General features: G+C 36.0%; 1 protein-coding gene across 3 annotated transcripts in view; it reads left to right on the forward strand.

Moving 5' to 3' along the window:
* Positions 1-20,592, forward strand: part of ULK4 (unc-51 like kinase 4) — a 223,214-nt gene that overhangs the window by 142,517 nt on the left and 60,105 nt on the right. For 2 of the 3 annotated variants that reach the window (XR_008448427.1, XR_008448428.1), the window contains exon 31: positions 11,804-11,940. Coding sequence is in view for 1 of the 3 variants with exons in the window: in XM_009571781.2 (XP_009570076.2) it covers positions 11,804-11,970; positions 15,417-15,515 (266 nt within the window). In the remaining 2 variants the exon portion in view is untranslated. Of the gene's footprint in view, positions 1-11,803; positions 11,971-15,416; positions 15,516-20,592 lie in introns of those variants that run through there. The other variant, XM_009571781.2, reaches the window with a different exon arrangement.

The raw sequence follows: 20,592 nt of genomic DNA on the forward strand, positions 1-20,592 counted from the left end.
TGTGACACCCAGTCTCCCAGGCGGAACTGTAGCCTGCTATCGCAGTCAAGTGCAGTTGTGTAAAATGTTTGACCTCTACTTGCTGTGAAATTGCTTGTCTTGAAAACTCAATTACATACATCTCTCATTTCTAGTGTCTACTCCATGCAGCTGCTCTCCAGTTCTTGCACAATTTGTTGACCGTACATTTTCACAGATCTCAGTCCTTCCAGTCTTCCCATCAGAGCTGCTTTTACTCAGCATAGACCCAGACTTGCTTGACGCAGGCTTCACTTTTTGTAGCCTACTTTCAAAGCCCCTCTCCTTTCAAGTGCAATCTTCATTAAATCTAGTTGGTTCCATCTCTCAGAAAATGTTAGTGAACAACATTTCTGAAAGGCAGAGGACAAGGCTGGCTCAAAAAGAGCAGAGCCAAAATTTGTAGCAGATGTCTGCTGTTTACAGGTAGTGACTGCATGTTGGTTCCATCTGGAAAAGTGTGCACTCCTGCACTAAAACTCTTTGAGCATCCCTGAAGCCATTAGATATACTGGCTTTCTCTCTGAACCAGAAAAAGTTTCTTCACATAAGTAGAAGGTAGCCTTGTCAAATATGCCCTGATGCCACCTTTCTGTAGGATAACTGTTGAAATCCTGAATCCTAGATGGAAGCAGTGACCTGTGTTGAATCTGTTGCAGAGCATATTATCTTAGAAAACTCCGGGGATATTACTTTATTGTTGCAAGCTGCTGTTAAATTTTATTTTCCTTGGTGTTTGTCTCTTCACTTGAGATAATGTGGGAGGAGCAAAGGAACACGAGCCTTTCATTACAAACTTCCCCCCATCCCCATTGTTTATCTTATCAAACAAAAAGATTGAACTTAATTTCTTTGCCTGGACTTGCTTTCTGGAATCGGTGGTCCCGGCATAAATAGGCAGGAGGAGAGATGTAGGTTCACAGAGGTAGTGCCCAAGGCACATAAGAAGTGACACATGAAGGATACTCTGGGACAGGCTCCCCGTGTTGGAGCAAGTTGGTAACATTACTGGGACCCCATAGTACGTTAATGCCTAATAAACACCTATACGCAGCAGAGCAGACATAGTAGAGATAAAAGAAAAGGTACTGTTGTGGTTTGATGGGATGAGGGGGGAGAATCAGAAGGGTAAAAGTGAGAAACTTATAGGTTGAGATAGATGGATGGATGGATGGATAGATAGATAGATAGATAGATAGATAGATAGATAGATAAAAAGACATCATAATAAGATTTTTTTTTTTTAAATATAAGGAAAGAAACAAGCAAAGGGGGAGGAAAATAAACCCCAAGAAAGACAAGTGATGCAAATGAGAACAATTGCTCACCAGCAATGCCCAGCCAGTCCAGGAGCGATGACTCCTGTGCCAGACTCCCCTCCAGTTTAATTGCTGAGCATGACATCATATTGTATTGGATATCCCTTTGGACAGTTAGGGTCGGCTGCCCTATTTGTGCCCCATCCCAACTTTTTGTGCACCCCCAGCCTACTCACTGTCAAGGAGTCAAAAAGGCCTTGACGCTGTGTAAGCACTGCTCAGATGTAACTAAAACATCAGTGTATTATCAACACAATTTTTGGCACAAACCCAGACCATAGCCTCATACAAGCTGTATGAGCAAATTTAACTCTACCCTGGTCCAAAACAGTACAGATGCTAAACCAGGGCTTGCACACCAAATTTCTTTTGCTGTTCTATTGCATTGGGAACCCTCTTAACAAAAGAATCCTGACTCTCTGAGTACCACTTTTCTGTTCTGTGGTGGCTGTTTCTTTCACTGTAGTTGTATCAATATTCTTAGCTGCTTTTTCACCTCTGAAGAAATCAGTTGCTTTTGAGCAAAGCAGAATAGATTAAAGCAGGATCCAGTTCAGCTTGTTGGGGAGGGCAGTATAGTTCACTGGTTTTGTTTCAAGACTGGATGGCTTGGGCCACAATAGCCTAGTAGACCAAACCATTCCACGTGATTTCCTTCCGATGCTTATGCAGAAGTTTCTCCAGGAGTCTGAGCTGTTCTGTTATCACCTACATAGGCTCCACTACTCCCAGCAACAGCTGCCTTAATAGAAAACGTACAGGCTTTCCACAACCCAGTGCCAGTAGATATGTACTTCTGTTGTGTGAGTGCTGTAAAGATAGAGGAGACGGGGTATGGAAGACGGTGTTCAAACATGCAAAAGCTTGTAGTTATTTCTGAACCAGGACTGCCTGTTGATTAAATAAGTGGAGCAGTACTACCAACTGACTTGGCTCAGTGCAGTTGTTTGAAGCCAGGATAGCTGGGGTCAGGTAGCTGTGCTGACAGAAAGGGTCTGTTGGACTACGTTGTACTAATGACAAATCTTAGGTAAGGCATTTTTAGTACAGCCTGAATTGATACACGATCGCACCGTGATGGGTTCCAGCTCGAAGATCCCAATTTTAAGGTTGAAAATCATGGATAGGTCAAAGTAGAACAATCATCCCTGCAAACAAAGCAAGACACACGTCTGAGTCAGTTAATAAGAAGGATAGTAACAGCTGAGGTGAAAAGTCTGTGATTAGATTTTAGAGATTTAATCAGATGTGACATTATTGGTGTGGCCAGAAATTAGAAAGAGGGTCTGCTGGTCAAAGTTATCCTAACACTTATTTGGAAAACAGTTGGCCTAGCAGAGTAGGTTTAAGGCTACAGAATTTAATCTGGTCATAGCTGCAAATCCAGATTTAGTATCGTGTAACATCCTGACCTCTGTTTAAGCCCTCTGATCATGTAAATACACTGAGGCCACCTTGGACAGTTGCAGTTACCAGTTGTCAGCTTTCATTTTTGTTGTAAACGTAATTGATGAATAATGCAGGACATCACAGGAAACTGTGGCGTAGATTCAGGGGGTTTGTAATAACCAGCAGCAAATTCTGCTCGGTGGATACTCTGGCCTTTGCTTTTCTATTTTCGTCTAGTTGTAACAATTGCAAAAGACTGTCACTTGAGAATCCAAGTATTTTTACTCTTAAGTTTACATCCTATGGAAGACTGATGTAAGTAGACCAAGAAGAGTAGGAATAAATATTTCTTTCCTCACGAACCATGACTTTTTAGTAGAGAAATGTATAGAGTTTTTACCCTTATTCTTTGTTGAATATTTGTGGGAACAGTAGTCAACTGTATTTTATTTCTTCAATTTAAAACTGTTTGAAAACTTCAGAGAATTTTCTGAAGCCAAGGTTCATTGGTCCTTATCACTATCAGTCCAGGGATTCTTGAAGGCCTAGCTAGAGCAATTAGTTCTGGTAACATCATTCAGAGCTGCTGAATGCTGTCAATTTGTGACAATAGTTTAGGGCTGCATCTGCATTCCAAGATTGTTCATATCTGTTTTGTACAGGTTTTGTCAAAAAGTCAGCTCTCAAAGTTTGAACGTGATCTCTCAAGGATTTTGGTAGAAAGGAAAGTTGATGCCAAAGCAGAAGCTCGTTAAGATATTTGAAGCAGATAAAATGCGTTTAATCTTGTGTGACAGGAAGTCCATTATTAAAATAGCAATCTCTTTAGAAGAATTTCTAGTTCCAAATTAAGTCCAGGATATAAATTCCCCCTGTATTTTAACACATGGTAATTGTTACAAGCTTGATCTTTCTGAGCAGTAAATCAAAAGCCTTTATTGAATCTTTACTGACTGAATCTTGCTGAACACGAAGAATTCCTAATCTAACTGAAATAAGAGATTTTAATCTAATAATGAACTTTTGTCCACTTTCTGCCATTAATTTGAGGACTTCGTGAAGCCTTTGTTTTTCTAAAAAGCATACAGTATGTATTAATTCACAACATGCAAAGGAAAGGTTTTCATTGTAGCTGTAAAGCAACAGCCACTAATATCTCAGGCTAGTTTTAGAGAAGGTTAAGACTGTTGCCTCTCAGAGAATAAGGTATCGTGTTAGATATTCTTGTCCCTCATGCAAATCATTAAAACCTGCTGGTTGTAAAATCTCCTCAGCATCATCTAACTTCTGTGTGACAAAACCAAAAGATTTTATTTTAGTTGGCATCTGGTAAGGGATGAAACAAGGTGTATGAGGATCTGACTTGAAGTGTAGCATATTGTCAAATTACTCTGCTTCATAAAATGGACTCTCTGTAATGTTTCTTTGACATGCAGGAAAAGCTACCTAGTTGAAAAGCTACTACAAAGTTTATTTAACAGCACAACAGTCAATCCAGTTGATGTGAATTTATCTTATTACAGTCTGTTTTATTTATTTTTTTTTTGTTATGGAAGGTTTTCCTTGCAAGTACTGCACAATTGACTTACTGTGTCAACAAAAATACTTAAATCCATATGAAAAGAATGTGAATTATGTGTAAAATGTGAACAACTGGGGACAGAAATATTTGAAATGTATACTCTGTTAAGTCACTGTATTACCTCCACCTCCATCCTTCTCCAGGTCTCCTAGTTAGAAGGGTCATTTGAATGTGTGAATATGCTTCAAGCAGAATCAGATGAGTTGATACAGGCTGCCTCTTTGAACAGTTTAAAGCAGCCTAACGCAGCTTGTCAGGGGAGGCTAGGGAGTACTTGCATCCTCTCTCTGTCTCACATATGCACACTCACACACAATTGTAGGGATAATAACCTCCAACAATTGATCACTAGCAAACACCTGGGAAGAACTAGTGTTTCCAGTCAACGAAGCTGTTTACAAAATGAATGACTTTCAGGCAGCCTTAGCATTATACTCTACTGTATTGTCAGTTACCTCTTGGGATGATAGCTGTCGATTGTACATGTATCAAGGGCCTTATGCTCTCCAATTAACAAAAAAAGCAGCCTATTTGTGGGATACATAACATATGCATTAGTGACAGAACTGGCAGCTCATCTTATGGCTCTACTGGGTACTAGATTTTATCTCTGGAGAGCAAAAGCTTGATTTGAATAAATAATATAAGAAGAAATGTTTCTTTTATGTCCAGTCCCACAAGCTGCCTGATATGAGCATTTAAAGTTTGTGTGCACATCTTCAGTGGGTCCTGCCGTTCTGTTATGTTTTTCACTTATCTTTTTGTAGTAAATGTCCAATTATATTATAATATAATATTATTATTAAGAGAGCATGAAAAGCTGATAGCATTTCTAGAGACTGTGGTACCAACTGCCAAACAAATCAAACCTGACTGCTGAAATGAAACACTATTACTGTCTTATCAACACTTTGAAAAGATCCCCTGAACATCATTATGTTCCATATTTTTATAATATTTGCTTATATAAATTTTGGAATTTCTTTTTTCTATTAGAACTAGCAAGCATTTGGATGTTCTTATAATTATTTTTGCAAGAAAGGTACTTTCTGATCCTTCAGTCTGTCCCTGTTGAACAAGTTTGTGTTCATGTTCAATAAGTGATACTCTAGGAATGAGGACTATCTCAGTAAATCTTGCCTGGAACAAAATTCCCTGCCTTCAAAACTTTGATGCTATATATCCACATGTGCTGTGAACTTAGTTTCAAACAACTTGGATATCTTTTCTGACTTCATTATAGCATGGTTGAGTCAGCATGACACAAAAACTTGAATTCAGTTGAAATTTTGACACAGAAACCTTAACAAAAGTCTAAGATGGGAAATCTTTCTTTCTTTCTTTCTTTCTTTCTTTCTTTCTTTCTTTCTTTCTTTCTTTCTTTCTTTCTTTCTTTCTTTCTTTCTTTCTTTCTCTCTTTCTTTCTTTCTTTCTTTCTTTCTTTCTTTCTTTCTTTCTCTCTTTCTTTCTCTCTTTCTTTCTTTCTTTCTTTCTTTCTTTCTTTCTTTCTTTCTTTCTTTCTTTCTTTCTGCCTTTCTTTTTCAAAAGCAGCAGCGGATCAGGAACTCCCCAGAGGGTCAGTGATAATACTTTCTGAAATACTCCAGTGTATGTTATTCTAATCGCATCTTTTTTTTATAAAACAACCACAGCCTCCCCTAGGTGGTATAATTTGTTATGTGTTACTATTTTTGTATTGACCAGCCAAGCATACTTAACAGGTTGTGATTTATTGTTTCTAAATTGTTCAAGTTATGTATTTACTATCTTTTCTAACACTCAGATACTTTTTTCAAATGAGAGAATCTACTTGGTTTTCTGTCTTTTAGTTGGCTGTTCTATACACGTGTTGGTCTTGGGCATCTATGTGTTTGTTCGATAGATTAAATTTTAGAAGAAAGTAAATTTCTGTGTTGGCAGGATTCTCTTTGGCTAAGAAGAGTTTGATATGGTTGCCTGGGGAGTCATCAGTTCTGCACTCTTTCTTCACCAGTGAGAACTGCCTTCTAACAGTAACCACTAAATATTGCCAGTCCTGAAAACATGAAGTAGAACTCTGTCGTGCTTTCACTGAGTCAAAGCAGAGAAATCTTTCCACTGAGAATGTCAGGTCTGTATTCCTCTGCGGCATCCAGACTCGAGATAACACAGTACTTCCCAGTCTACTTTCAGCCTAGTTGTAAAGGTGATGGCTGGGTTTTCTTCCCTGGTTGTTGTAATCCTTACCACATCCATTTTACTGCATCTGGGGGCAAGGCTGTCTGCTCAGGCCACATTGCCATAAGGAAAAGCTGAGGCATGGCCTTTTCCCACAAAGTAAAGCTCTGTATAGCCTTGACCACTGTAGTGTGACAAAATCTAATGAGATATTTATTCCTCAAACCTAGTGCTTCTTTTTTCAGTCACAAAATATCCAGTCACTGTCCCAGTACTAGGAATAAACTACTCAATGCAAAGGTTTCTTCTTTAGATGCTGTTAATTTTTAAGATCAGAATAGAAAATAACTTTCAAGGCATTAGTCAAGCAATTGGTATGTTCAATAGCCCTATCCTTTTCTTTCCATGTGATCTAACATTCATAACTCATAAATCTTGAAATCAGGGGTGATCTAATTTTCTGTCTCAGTTTATTCTTCCTTCAACTATATTATATTACTAACACAAATAGTTTCTGAAACATAAACAGGAATAAATAATAAACAAAAATAACAATAAAAGCAATGAGCCTCTTTTAAAAATGCCATTACCCTAAAGATACCATTTGCTTTATGTTGCCTATTTTCAGTTGTTCAGAAGAGGAAACCATGAGTAGTAGTAGAGCTCTAATGCAAAGAATGCAAATTAAATCCCAGGTTTATGGAGGTAAATAAGGTTTTATGAAGAATCTTCATGACGTGATGGATTATCTTAAGTGCTCGGGTACTGAGGAGCTAGTTCCTTTGTGAAAAAATCTATCAGACTACAGTCCTGTGTTTCTTGTTAGTAATATTTTTTGATTTATCATTAAAATTAAAGAGATTATGATATATTTTCTGGTTAGGCTGGTGGTATAATTTCTAGTTTCCAGTATGTTGTTATTTTCAGTATGTATTTTTTAAAAAAAATATCAAAAAAATCAAGCAGGTCTAGTCTGCGAGTAACAGAAGAATAGTCTAGTGAATATATATTCGGTAATATCCCTGGGGAGTCAGTTGTGTAGGTGTGATACAAATGGGGAAAAAAAGCTCTCCAGAGAGCAACGTATAGAAAGGAACAAAGAGAAACCTTTTTGCTGGGCTGAGGGTTTTGCTGCAGGCTGCTTGTCTGCGTGGTGGCATTGTTCAGAGGAAGTGCACCTGCTCTAACATTTTCTTCAGCTGGAAGCAGACAGGTTTGTTGAATGCTCTAATTGCTGGTAGGCATGAAAGGATTGCCTAGAAGATTGCTTCCTGGGCTGTCCTTTGATGTTTCATATGATTTGGAAGTGAAGATTTCTTTTGCTTTATCCATCTTGCTAATAGGTGAGAATAAAATGTCTCCTCTCAGCTTTCATTCCAGAAGGTATCATGGTACATTCTGTCCGATTAGCTGTATCATGGGCCAAAAGACTCCTTTTATCTTTTGAAAAGTTTTGTAAAACACAAGCAGAGTCATCATAGTCTACATTCATAAAGCACTATCAGCGACATGTTCAGTTCATTGCAGGGATCTCTGGGCAGAAGAAATACGTGCTATGAACACTAGGTTTGTCAAATGCTATAAAACCGTGGCTAGGAATTATGGATGCAATCCTTTTAATAAATATTATGAACCTTGGACAGCAGTTAGAATAGATTCTTTGTTTAGTTCCATTTATGTTAATTTATAAACACAATAATTTGAATAAAAAAATCTAGGGTTTGCCCTTTTTTTCTACAAATTTGAACAGAGAACTGCAGTGAGGCTTGATGTCTTGAAGATCCTCCTTTTACAAATAAATATGAGGCGTGACTAGTGCACTGCACAGTATTGTAGCAAATATAAACTGTAACTATAGCGACAAATGATATGGTGTCATATCGTTTGCTGAAATTTGTAAATTAGTAGAGTAACAAAAGAACTATAAAAAGTTAATTAATAAGTTATTACTTTTTAAAATAAGAAATGAAAGCCAGCTGAATGGAATTATGATACATTACATTAACCCATGTAAACTGTCACTAACACTTTTCTGTTAACAAAGTGGACTGTTACCAACATACCTGGAAGTACCAGCATATTTAAAAATATGTAGCTGTTCTCAATAGTACAGTCTTCCTTGATTTAATTTTGTTTTGCTCTCCACTGTGATACAGAATTTGAATTCAGATCCACCACTTCTGAAGTTCAGGAGTGCATAGGCTGTACCTTTTGAATCAGAGCCTATTTTACTTTCTAATGAGAAGATGAGAATTATTGTGTAGTAAACTTTTGTATTAAATATGTCTTGGAAATATATTGACTGAAGTTCTTAAAGATAAATATTGTTTTAGATTTTATTGGAAATTAAGAAGCATGTGGTTCTGGAATCACTTGTAAAATGTGGCAGAAAATCTTCAGTATATCTCCTGAAAGTCATCCATATGGAGTTTTTGTATTATGATTTACTGAATTACAAATACAGTTTCCTTTTTTTCAGAATTGCAACCTTTTTTTTTTTTCAGAATATCTTTGTGGCATTCAGTTTTTGGAATGCTGAGACATATCAGCCTTGAACTTTATAGCTGCCTTTTGAGTAAAATAGGTTACAGTGCCAGTGGCCAAGGCCATAAAATTTCTATTAAATTTTGTCATGGTCACTGTAAATTATACCAGCTTCCCAACTTTCTCTTCTGAGGGCAAATAATATGTATTTTGTCTTGTGGTGTAAGCAAGGAGTATATTTACATGTCTACAGTTGTGGCCTCTAATTTTCGTTTTGTTGTGACACAATAAAATATTTTGAAGAACATGTCTGGAACTTTATTTACTTGACAAAAGGTCAGTCTGGTCTATATTTTTTATCTGTTGAACCAAGTGTTTATCGTGTTTCTGTATGAATCATGCAGTGTGTTAGGCAGCATTTTGCACCGGTGTTTTATTTTACATGTCTTTCTTATAGAGTTTTAATGTGTTAAATTTTAAAGAAGTATTTTAAGTCCAGGAATTCCCTCCCACCCCACCTTTCAAATTTTAACATGCATACCTCTGTACGTATACTTTCGTGTGAGCATGTATCTACCTAAATGAAATCTGGTAATTCTGATGTTTTCATTAATGAAGTAAATGTGAATATTCTGGTGTATTTCAGGTGTTCAGAGGGCAGGGTTGCTAATACGCATACCCTTAGACAGAAATCCTTCGAGAGAATAAAATCTAGGTGGTTATATTATTAATGTCTTGATAGGTAGGGATGTTTGTTTCACCTCCCCATTCACCAAACAGCAGGAATGAGGCAGTTGTGAGACTCAGACTGGTGCAGTTAAGGGAATGAATGAATCGCTGTCTTCAAAGTTGAAAGGGAAAGAATTGCAGATGAGAGTTGTGGACCATGTTGTTTTGTTCACTATTTGTCATTCCCTACTTAATGCTACAAATGCAGAGTGGACTGCTGACTAAAAAATTCTTGATGATGACCCATACAATGCCTTCAGTTGAAAGTGTCCTTCTCAGTGTTGATCTCCAAGTCACTGTCTTAAGGGTTAGATGTAAGCCATCTAGAAATAATAGGGGTGACTCATTCGTTTTGATGTGGCTGTGGTTTCCGTGGTCATATACAGGGAAAAACAGAGTGTACTCGGACATATCCCTGTGGGCAGTTTTGCAGACTTCGCTTTGATAGGGACCAGCTCTTACTCAACTATTTTCTTAGGTTTATTCTAATTTAGGCTGGTAAAAAAAAGACATAGAATAACCACAAGTTTTGTATTGGGTAGACATACAATTATGTCTGGGTTTTTTTCGTGGTATCGGTGACGTCACTTAAATGTCTCTGCATGCTATCTCATTTTTGTATGAAATGTTCAGACTGCAGCAGAAACTGTACTTTAAAAAAGGAGGAGGAAATTAAATGTGCGAGATTAGACTGATATAATTTTGGGAGTTTGTTTTGTGCAGACAAAAACCCAGGAAATTCAAAGAAAGTCTGAGCTGTCGTTCATCAATCAAACTGTTATGGAAGAATAATGCTAGTAATCACAGAAAACACAAAAAGATGTGAGATATAAGAATGAAAGTCTTAATAATCTTGACCCATAGCTGTATTCTAAATGAATGGTTTTGTATTTAATTTCCTGAAGAAAGTAATAAGAATGGTGAATAGGGGAGGAAAATACGTCATGGAAGTTTAGTTAATTGGTGGGGCAGCTTTCAAAGCAAAAGTAGTTCAACACCCCCAAAGACTTGACTACTCTCAAAAGCTGAATTGTGTAATTACATATTGTGTTCTGCAATGTCTCACTCGAACCTTTTACTGATTTTTGTAAAAATGTATACAATTACAATTACTTTTAAAATGAAAGCTTATGAAAGGAATCTTTTAGTTTCCATAAAATCAGTGAAATACTAGAGTTATTTTTGACAGTCATGTGGACTAGAAGCTGGTATACTAATATGCTGTGTGTTACTACAGATGTACATCCAAGTCATGGTGTGACTAATTGCCAGTTTAAAATAAGATAGTTTACAAACATAATTACATTATTGGTGAGAAATAAAGTATTTTTCATTCCTTATGAAACTCTGAAAGTCAAAGATTCAGATCAAATAGAATGAACTTGGTCACTTCAATTCTGAATTGAATTGACATTACCTTGAAATGGATCATGTTTTTTCTGATATGTGCATTGGTTTGTGGCTTAAGCAAGCTATGGGAGCTGATGTTATGAAAGTCCAAAGAAGCTGAAAAGAAAAGCTTCAAGACAAGGTAGTGATTTCAGAGAAGTTTTAAATACCACCAGTCAACCAAATCTTAATAGCATTTATGGTATAGTATTCAGTATTTCATTTATAATGCTCCTCTGATTGTATTTTATGTTAAGTGTAACTCTGTTCAATTCTACAATGGAAGCATTTGGGGAAGATTGTAATTGGCAGAACAGTAAGAAAGCAAACTTTAGGCTCTGACCTTGATGTGTCATTTGGTAACATCCTGGAGAAACAAACTTTAAGCTCTGACCTTGATGTGTCATTTTGTAACGTCCTGGAAAAACTGCTTAAGTGTTGTGAAGACTGCATGCTACAGAAAAATTTAGAATTCAAAGTATGTCTTTATTCAGTGAATGTTACATCATTTTCCCTGCATTTAGCAAACTTGATTGTGTCAGTTTAGCTCTATGAGCTGCTCAAAACAGAAGAGTAGGTAGTTATAACAATGGAGAAAAAAGGAAATGTAATTAATATTCATTATGTATGTGAAATTTGGGTTTATGCTAATTAATATTTTGACTGGGGTATATTCCATATTGTTCTTTTTCTGATAGTCTATTTCTTTTTTGTGTGTGTCTCACTTTCTATGTAGGGCTGGCTCATCACATCTGTAACCTCCTAATAGAAACTGTGGCTCTGTACTTTGAGGCAGTTGATAAAAGCAGCACCAAGACAGCAAATGCACTGCTTCTGTCCTTGCTTGACATTTTGCACTGTATGCTGACGTATACAGCAAATGTTGTGCGTCAGGCTTTACAGGTATGGAATTTACTTCCTGGGGTCATCACCATCTTAAACAATGTTTTAAATAACTTCCTGTTATCCTAATAATGAAATTCCCACTATTCTGGTTTTGTTGAATTGTAATTAGGTGGAAAGAGAAGAGCATGTATTTTGAACTGCACATCACTATGCATACTAGCCTCACTATATGCTGAAAACATAGATCCTATTTGACTCTTTTGTTTCGATATGCCATAAATAGCTTAATTCAACATTTGCTCAATAATAGTTCAAAGCATTTTTCTTCTGTTCATTTTAAAAGAAAAGAATGACTCTGTAGAAAACAGTATCTTTTTAACTATAAATTACATGTGATTACTGTGCTTGAAAAGTACATGTAACCTCTGCACATGTGCTGACAAAAGTATTTCCTCACTTACACTGATCAGTTTGTCTTCCAAGTTTCTGTTTGAACCACTGCAAATCATGGCATTGGTGGGACTTTCTCCACCTTAAAAATGGAGCACAAAAGGATACTATGCAAAGAAAATGTGCATTACAGTCTTAGAGACATAACAAGAAAAAGCTTACATCTTTTTTTTTTGCACATGATGTTAATCTAGCAATTTGGTTTGTTTTCAAATGATTTTCCAAATGTCTAAGTTGGTCAACTAGAAGTAACTTCTATATTTAGGCTGCAAACAACAACACTTCCTCTTCATATTAGGTTTTTTATATTCTTGGGACTATCTGCTGAAAAACAGAGGAGGCTGTTAGGTCTGATGTATCTGGAGGACAGAGATGCAAAAGATTGCAGCCAGGTTGTATTGAATTTCAGGATGTGGCTTCTTTTTTTCTGAAAAGGTCATCCTCTGTGGTTCTGGTTGGGGGTTTGGGGTTGTTTTGGTTTGTTTTATAGAATGTGTAATGTATGAAGTAGATGTTGGAAACTGAGTGGGTTTTTTTCCACACAGATTTACATAATTGGTTGTGTTATCAGTCAAATATTTCACTGAGAAATGATTTTTAAAAAATTTTTGGAAGAAACTTAATTTAGAGCTGGTGGTACAATGCCTTTTCCTTTTTGAGTCCTCTAATAGGAGGTTTTGTAATGTTTTTCACATTTTGTAGGCTAGTTGCCGATTGTCATGTTGTTGGCAGCACTCTGTAATCACAGAGAGCTGAATTCTGTACTTAGGCAGGCTCCATGCAACAGCAGTGAGACCAATTGTACTGCAGGACACATCAGGAGAGAAGATCTTGCACGTGGATTAGTAATATTGGTGAAATTGATGATTCTTATTTAAATACTGAATTAAAATCTATACATTCAAAGCCAAATTCTGTTCTGGCTTTACATTAACACATCAGTTGACTGATGCACTAAAATTGCCTTTCCAGTTTTGTCCATCTCTAGTCAAAGTAACATGCTTTGCTCTGAAATGAGTAGAAAGAGGCAGCTGGAAAACTGGGTTTTGAAACATAGCTCTGCCCTCTACCCCTATAAAACTGATTTTACAGTGGTGTTACTTGCCTTGGCATTCTTGTCTTGACAGTGTTCATTGCAGAGCTCCTGTTGGGAGTTCTGCAGCTGCCTCAACACACATGCCCTGTTGAATGGTGGTCATTAGTTGGTAACTGCTATTTACCGTGCATCTACATAATATTCCGCTACCTGTGTGGCACTAAATGCATCACTGTAGCGAAAACAAATATTCTTGCACTGTTTTTATAGGGATCTTCTGAATGAGATACCTTTTAAAACAGAATTCGAAATAATCAAATTTTCTTGTCTTACCTATTTTTGAGGCTTAAGTTAACTTTTATGCATGGTACTATGTCCACTTGAATCCTTTTTATTTTAAGCTTTTTATATGTAAAGCAATAACCTTGTCCTGCTGTGTAGGCAAAACATGACACAACTTTTCCTTTCTATTTCAGTACTTTATGTGAATGATGCTGATTACTGTATCAAGCTTCATTCAAGAGATTAGTCTCTGTGATCCAAGTACTTGTATTTTAACAGAAATGGTAGAGAAGTTCAAATGAATTTGCATATGCGTTTTGGAGAGTTTTATCATATTGTGTTCCACAGGTGATCCACTGTACCTGAAAGTAATTTGTGATCTTTGTTTCAGAAGTGAACTCTATTTAGTGACTTAACTTAGTTTTAAGCATGGTGTAGTGTCTATTCTTTATGTATATGTAAAGTATAATTTATTTAGTAATATTGTTAAGTCTCTTTCCAAAGACACTAAATATGTAAAATTTAAAGGAAGTAGTCAAACATTCCTGATAGAAAATGTCTTTCGTCTCATCCAAGCACTAGCCAGAAAAAGCTGTTGTAAATTTTGCTGAAGTGAAGGTGACCTCCCTTTCTTCGTTACTATGAACACTGTGGTTTTTTGTCTTCTCTGCCCTGAACCTCAGCGAGGAACATATCAATGTGTCTTATTACCTGGAGAAACAGCTCTTCATATTTCTTTTATTTCAAAATTCTTTCCCAAAGAAAGGCATCGTCCTTTTAAATCATCAATATCAACGGCAGAGCTTCAGCAGTAGTGTCTCTTGTCTCAGGGGACTTGCTCCTGTGTTCACTCAACCAAATGAAAGTCCTCAACTTGGATGATGGTTTTCAGATTGAGGTTTAAATGAAACACCACACAAAATTATCTTAAAATGTGTTCTTTAAACAAAGTTGTTTACGTTTTTCCTCTAGCAGCTAATCTGTACAGGGTCATGGTCTAAACCTGGTGCGAGACAATGAAGTTAAATGAAAAATCTTGCAAGCAGACCTTTCTGGTGTCCTAGGGCAAGGATGGATCTTAAATAGTAACGCCTCAGATGGCAGGGTCTTTTGATGAGGGTGGATGACAATGGTCAGAATTGCAAGTAGTAGTAGATTGTATCACAGACTTTGGTCACTTAAATATTTTATTATTTCTATTTAAAAGTAAATTATTTTAATGTAAATATTTCAGGATACAAAGTGAGTCAGAAGGGCAAAATTGGACATTATTGCTGAGAATCCTAACTTTACAGTCACCTTGATTTTCTTTTTTTTGAGTTGCATTTAAAATTGTTCCTGATAAAGAGAAAAAAAATAGTTGAACTTTGATGTTAAAATAGGCATGTTATGTTGAAAGAGAATACAAATCCATAAAACATTTATGGTTTTAGAGTTATCATTTGCATATACGGTTTATAGCATTTTGCTGTAGAAACATCATGTAGGTCAGTATATTTGGCTCGTGCGGGATGGGCACGACAGCATGAGTCCCTTTTGCTTTGTGCGTATTGTTACAGACACAGACACAGGGAGTGTTAACTGATCATTGGGAGCCCAGGAATACTTAATTAGAAAAGAGTTTACAAGTCTCCTTCAGAATCTGTTCAAACTTTGACCACCTAATCGACCTAATTTGTTTCTCGTAATGGAACAGTCACCAAGGCTTCTTTTTATTTTTTCTCATCTTATTAAGGCACAGAAATCTGGCACAGGAGGGGACACACAGGCTGCTGAAGACCTTCTGCTTATCAATAAACCCCTGACGGATCTAATTAGCCTGCTTATTCAACTGGTGAGAATTTGCTTGTTTGTAAGCCTTTTGGAATGTTGCTGAAGTTTGGAATTATTCAACTGAATTCAACATCTTAGAACTCTGTTTGCTAGTTTTTCACTGTTTATAAGCTCCCACCTAGAAGGAAGGATTAACAATTTTAAAGAAATTATAGATCATAGTGGCTTGCAGGTTACAAGTGACATTGGAGTCAGTCTGTCCCAAGCATAGAATTGGGACAAGGAACAGGCTGCAGATTCTCAATTGGGATGCATTTTTATAGCCAAATTTTAGCCCTTTATAATGGACTACTGACTGCATAGGGAGAGGATGTTATTCAAAATTTGGAACAACAGGTACTGCTACCATTAGAAAAGTCAGTGGACTGAATTACTTTGCAATAAGTGATTACTTTTAATATTATTTTCTTGGGTTTGAGCCCTCTGAGCTTTTCTCAAGGGCTTAGTTTTATTTTAACATAACCCTAAGGGATTTACAAGTGGGAATGGTCCCTGGTGATCTGTATACATCTTTGAAGTCTATCTGTTTAGTCAGTCTTTTCCGGAGTATACTACATGTCCCAGTGCTGCACTGGAATCTTCACAGAGCGCTATATTGTAGCCCTGATGCATCCCATCTGCTCAACCTCCATCATACTGTGCCAGAGATTTGTCTTGGCTCTGTGCATAATAGCTTGTAGCAGGAGAATGCTTCTTGAGCTGAGCAGAGTTTTTAGAGGCTGCCTCAGCCTTTTATTCAACGTAAAGCCATTAAAGTGGTATGTGAGAATTTCCCTGTGGCATATGACAATATCCTACCCAGGTTATTTCACTTAGCGGCATTTCAGATTCAGTTCTCTTCCAGCCTCAATTTTTTTTTTTTCATTTAAATATAAATTTTCAGATGTATTATGCTATGAACACCTGTAACTCCTCTACTCTGTAGCACTATCTGTCATCTTCTGTTTTGGGGAAGAGTATGATTCCTTTTTTATTAATTTTTGGCATTATACTTGTTGCTAAGTCCTTCTTTGATGTATTTATTTTAACGAGCTAGTGACAAAGGCTTTTTGGAAATGATCACTGAATGACCTAAAACAAAGTGATTGATTTTCAACTATATAATATTTCCTCTTTATCAATTTTTTAATTTATTTTCTATTAATTTATTAAAAATTGCTATATATGATGAATAGTAAAAAATGAAGAGATGCGAATGTTCCTTTGAAGTAAAATCAGTCATAAATTTAAATCCCATTAACTCTCCAAAGAACAGAAAATTAGAGGCCAAGCTGTACTCAGTCTATACCACCTGGAAGTCTTTTATAAGTTTTTAATTAAAGGATAGGATAATTGTATAGTTAGCATGTACTGATTAGATTGTATTTCAGAAGTATGGCTGCAAACTACTATTAGGCTTTGCTTTGTTCTGTATTTCTGCAGATTCTGGTATTTTTAAAATGCTTATTTAAAATCTGCTAATTTTAACATATAGGTAAAGAGTAAAGGCCATTGGTGCTGGTTCTTTTGTTTGTTTTTGGTTTTGAATTTTCTTAAAGGTTTTGTAGATGTGTATGTGTTGTTCTTTACATACATGTGCTTGATTGGAATATATGAAAGTTATTTCAGCTAGATTTGTTAAATTTGCTGTGGCTTACCCATTGCGGTATTAAACATTTCCGGTAAAGGATGGAGGAATTTGAACAATGGAATAATAACTTTAATTTTAGGATCCATTGGTTTAAAATGTTTTATGTTCTAATCTTTTTCAATAGGACTAATTTCTTTGTGAAGCCTAGTGGGTCTCTCAAGATGTATATGCTCCCTGTGCCCCAGAGACTCAGGCCTACCTGAGCTTAATTTCTGTGGAGCTCTCAGCAGTAGTTCTCTGTGTTCGTTGAGCTGTGTGCCTACATAACTTTATTACTGTTTTGAGACTTTCAGTTCTGTGTGAACTTTATTTTCTGGAGATAATGGAGATCTTAAATTCTGAACTAGTCATCATGTTAAGATACTGAGTTAAGATTATTTTCTCTGGTTTGCAATTTCTGCCTATTTTACCAAATATACAGTTTCTTAGGTAATTTTGAATAGTTGCTTTCCCTCATTGATATATGTATCCCTCAAGTAGATGATTGCTTCGTGCCCTGTTGACTTGTCTATTTATTTATTTCCCTGAAGTTCTACGTGTTTTTCTCTCTTAACTCCTCAAAAATCAATGTGAGTTAAACTTGAAAATGTCAAAGACTCAGCATTGATTTTTCCATCTGTAATTGTGATTTAGTCTATCACTTAGAACACTGCAAAGCAAGAGCAGGAATTCTAGACAGCATGTAAATGAAACTTAAGAGTTTTTAAGAACACAAAAGAATAAATAATTACTAGTTCTGTCATGCAGAAAACACTGCAAATATGTAAAATTCAATATTTAATCCCATGATTATTCTGCCCATAACTTTCAATAAGAGGAAAAAAATTGAACATTTAGTCTTCTGCTTAGCAGCTTTGCATTTAAAAGTTAATTCCACAGCTTTTTTTGTGTAATATTTCTCCACTTGAACATGAATGTTTTTATTATACTGAAACTTGCAGCAGTTACAGAAGATTTAAATACCATCTACTTTTTGACATGCTGTTATACTGAAAAAGATTTAATATTTACTTACTTTTGAAATCACTTCAGTTTGGATTTTCAGAAACTTTCAGAAACCTTACCAGTAACTATAAAAAGGAGTTTTATTTCTCTGTAGATCCTAGATTTAGTTCCTAGGTATAGATCTTCCAGTTTTTCTGCAGCCTACCAGACTGCTGGGAGAGAACTTTTCTGATATTCTGGTGGTAGGCTTCTTCATTACGGTATTGCTAGTAAAATTTGCAGTTGATTATTGTGCTCTGTATTTTACTGTTGAAAGACCAGTTAACCGTGTGCAAACATGAAGAAGACAAGTATGAGGCCTCAGTGCACATGGAGGAATGAGATGATTTCCTCTAGGTCCTTTCTGTCTCTGTTGCACTGGCTCTGAGACTGTGCCCCGATTTCGGTTTCAGAGCACATGAAGATAGATATTTGCCAATAAGAAATGAAAATTACTGCAGAAGAATGATAACCCTGTACACTGTAAAATTTTATTTCAGATTTGTTAGGAATACAGACAGTTCTGTGACCAAAGTGGAAAGAATATGTTTATTTCCTGTATTGTATAATGTATTGCTGTTATTGTCTTTGAAACATTATCTGTGAATGATATTTGAAGAATTTTACAGAGCTACCCTAAAAAAAAAAGAAAAAAAAACAAATAAAACAACAAAACTCACAAACAAAAACACACCAGAAGAAGTAGACTATGTTATCACAAGCAGAGAGTTTCATAAAGGAGATTTAGTTTCTCAGCAATTAGGCTAGATTATAATGAACTGCAAATATATTGCTTTTTCAAAAAATATTTTCCCTTAAGTAGGAGAAGGATGGTTTTGCCCTAAACAAAAACATAGTATTTTATTTTTAATTTCAAACTGTGCAGATTTGCTAATAAGAAGCATAGTAAAGTTAGCAGATAAATAATAATGTTCTGCTTTTACATTTTGTTTAATGTCTGCAAAATCATCTTCCCTATAGTTCCTAATGGTGCTTCCTTTACAGCACATTCTGTAATCACATTACTGATCTAATGAACATCTATCTCTTATCGTAATAAACTCTCTTTGTGTGCAACCTCATTAATGCACTGAAATAGTGTCCCCTCCGGCTAATCCAGACAGTTTCATTGTAGCTCTAAAATTAGATGCTGTAACAACTCCAGCCCTGTGAAAACTGCCACTTCAGCTCATATGATCACACGTTTCTTGAAACGGTTTGCAATTCATGAATGCACTGCAACTGGGTTCGGAATGAATACATTTTTGACAACAGACTGCAGAAATATAGATGTGTAATAACAAGAAGCTTCCTGCACTTTACCACATTAATCTTAAAATACACAGAGCAGATTCTATATATAAAGGACAAGAATTAGAATTTTATATTATGAGCCTGTTTACAGGAGGTTGTAACACGACCACAAAAATTAAGCAAAAATAATACACAAACTTCTTTACACAGAAGTTTTATCATGAGACATTATTTTAAAATTTGGAAGTGAAAAATAGATCTACAATTTTTGGCAAAAATTATGACTTTAACTGTTCAGCAATTTCTTTTAAGATGCTGGATTTTCTTCAAGCCGTACAATAGCCTAGAATATTATCAGCTTTAAAGAGAAGGAGTGCTAATGTTTCTACCTTGCTGAAATCCCCTTGAAGATTGATAAAGCAAAAAGAAATGAAAGGCCACTAGAGTTTTTTCATGTAATTTTGTAATATTAAGGGAGAGATATTTCCTCAAAGAGTTAGAACTCTAGTTTTTTTGTGGGTTTTTCCTCTCCTGAAAGAAATAGAACTTGAGTATCTGATGTCATTAAAAACTATAAATGCGTTTCAAAGACTTGAAATATACTTCTTCATATCAAGTGGAATTGTTAGGATTAGAAAAATAGCCAGAACACTGTTCCAGCTGATTAAGAGATGAGCCATCCTTCTATATTCATTGTCTAGCAACATGATTCTCTCTTTGCTGTTCTTATTACATATACTATTTACTTGAAAGCTGAATTTTCATTCCTTTTCTATATTTACAGATATTTGTTATATTTTCAGTCATTGCTTTTGTTCATACCAATAATTTTCTTAAGATCTTCTACTCTTTATAACTGTTAATGAAAGTACTAACACTGAGTGGCAGCCATTGTTAAATTTCAGATTACCAGCTTATGACTTCTAAATCATTGCTTGTCAGTAGTGAAACAGTAAAATGATGAGAGTTAGAGAGAAAAATGCTGATGCAGACATACTTAAATAGGGACATTGCTGGGAGTTCCTCTTCCACCTTAATTATTTATGGGTTAGACTGTGGGCCTGTGATTCTCATTCCCTCCAGAGTAAATACAGCCTTTCCTGCTCCCAGATTGTTTTCCTGTTTGTACAACCTAGGCTATTATTCATAGAACTATAGATTGGGTTGGGTTGGAAGGGACCTTAAAGATCATCCAGTTCCAACCTCCCTG

The sequence above is a fragment of the Cuculus canorus genome, chromosome 2 (genome assembly GCF_017976375.1).
Source record: "Cuculus canorus isolate bCucCan1 chromosome 2, bCucCan1.pri, whole genome shotgun sequence".
Taxonomy (NCBI): domain Eukaryota; kingdom Metazoa; phylum Chordata; class Aves; order Cuculiformes; family Cuculidae; genus Cuculus; species Cuculus canorus.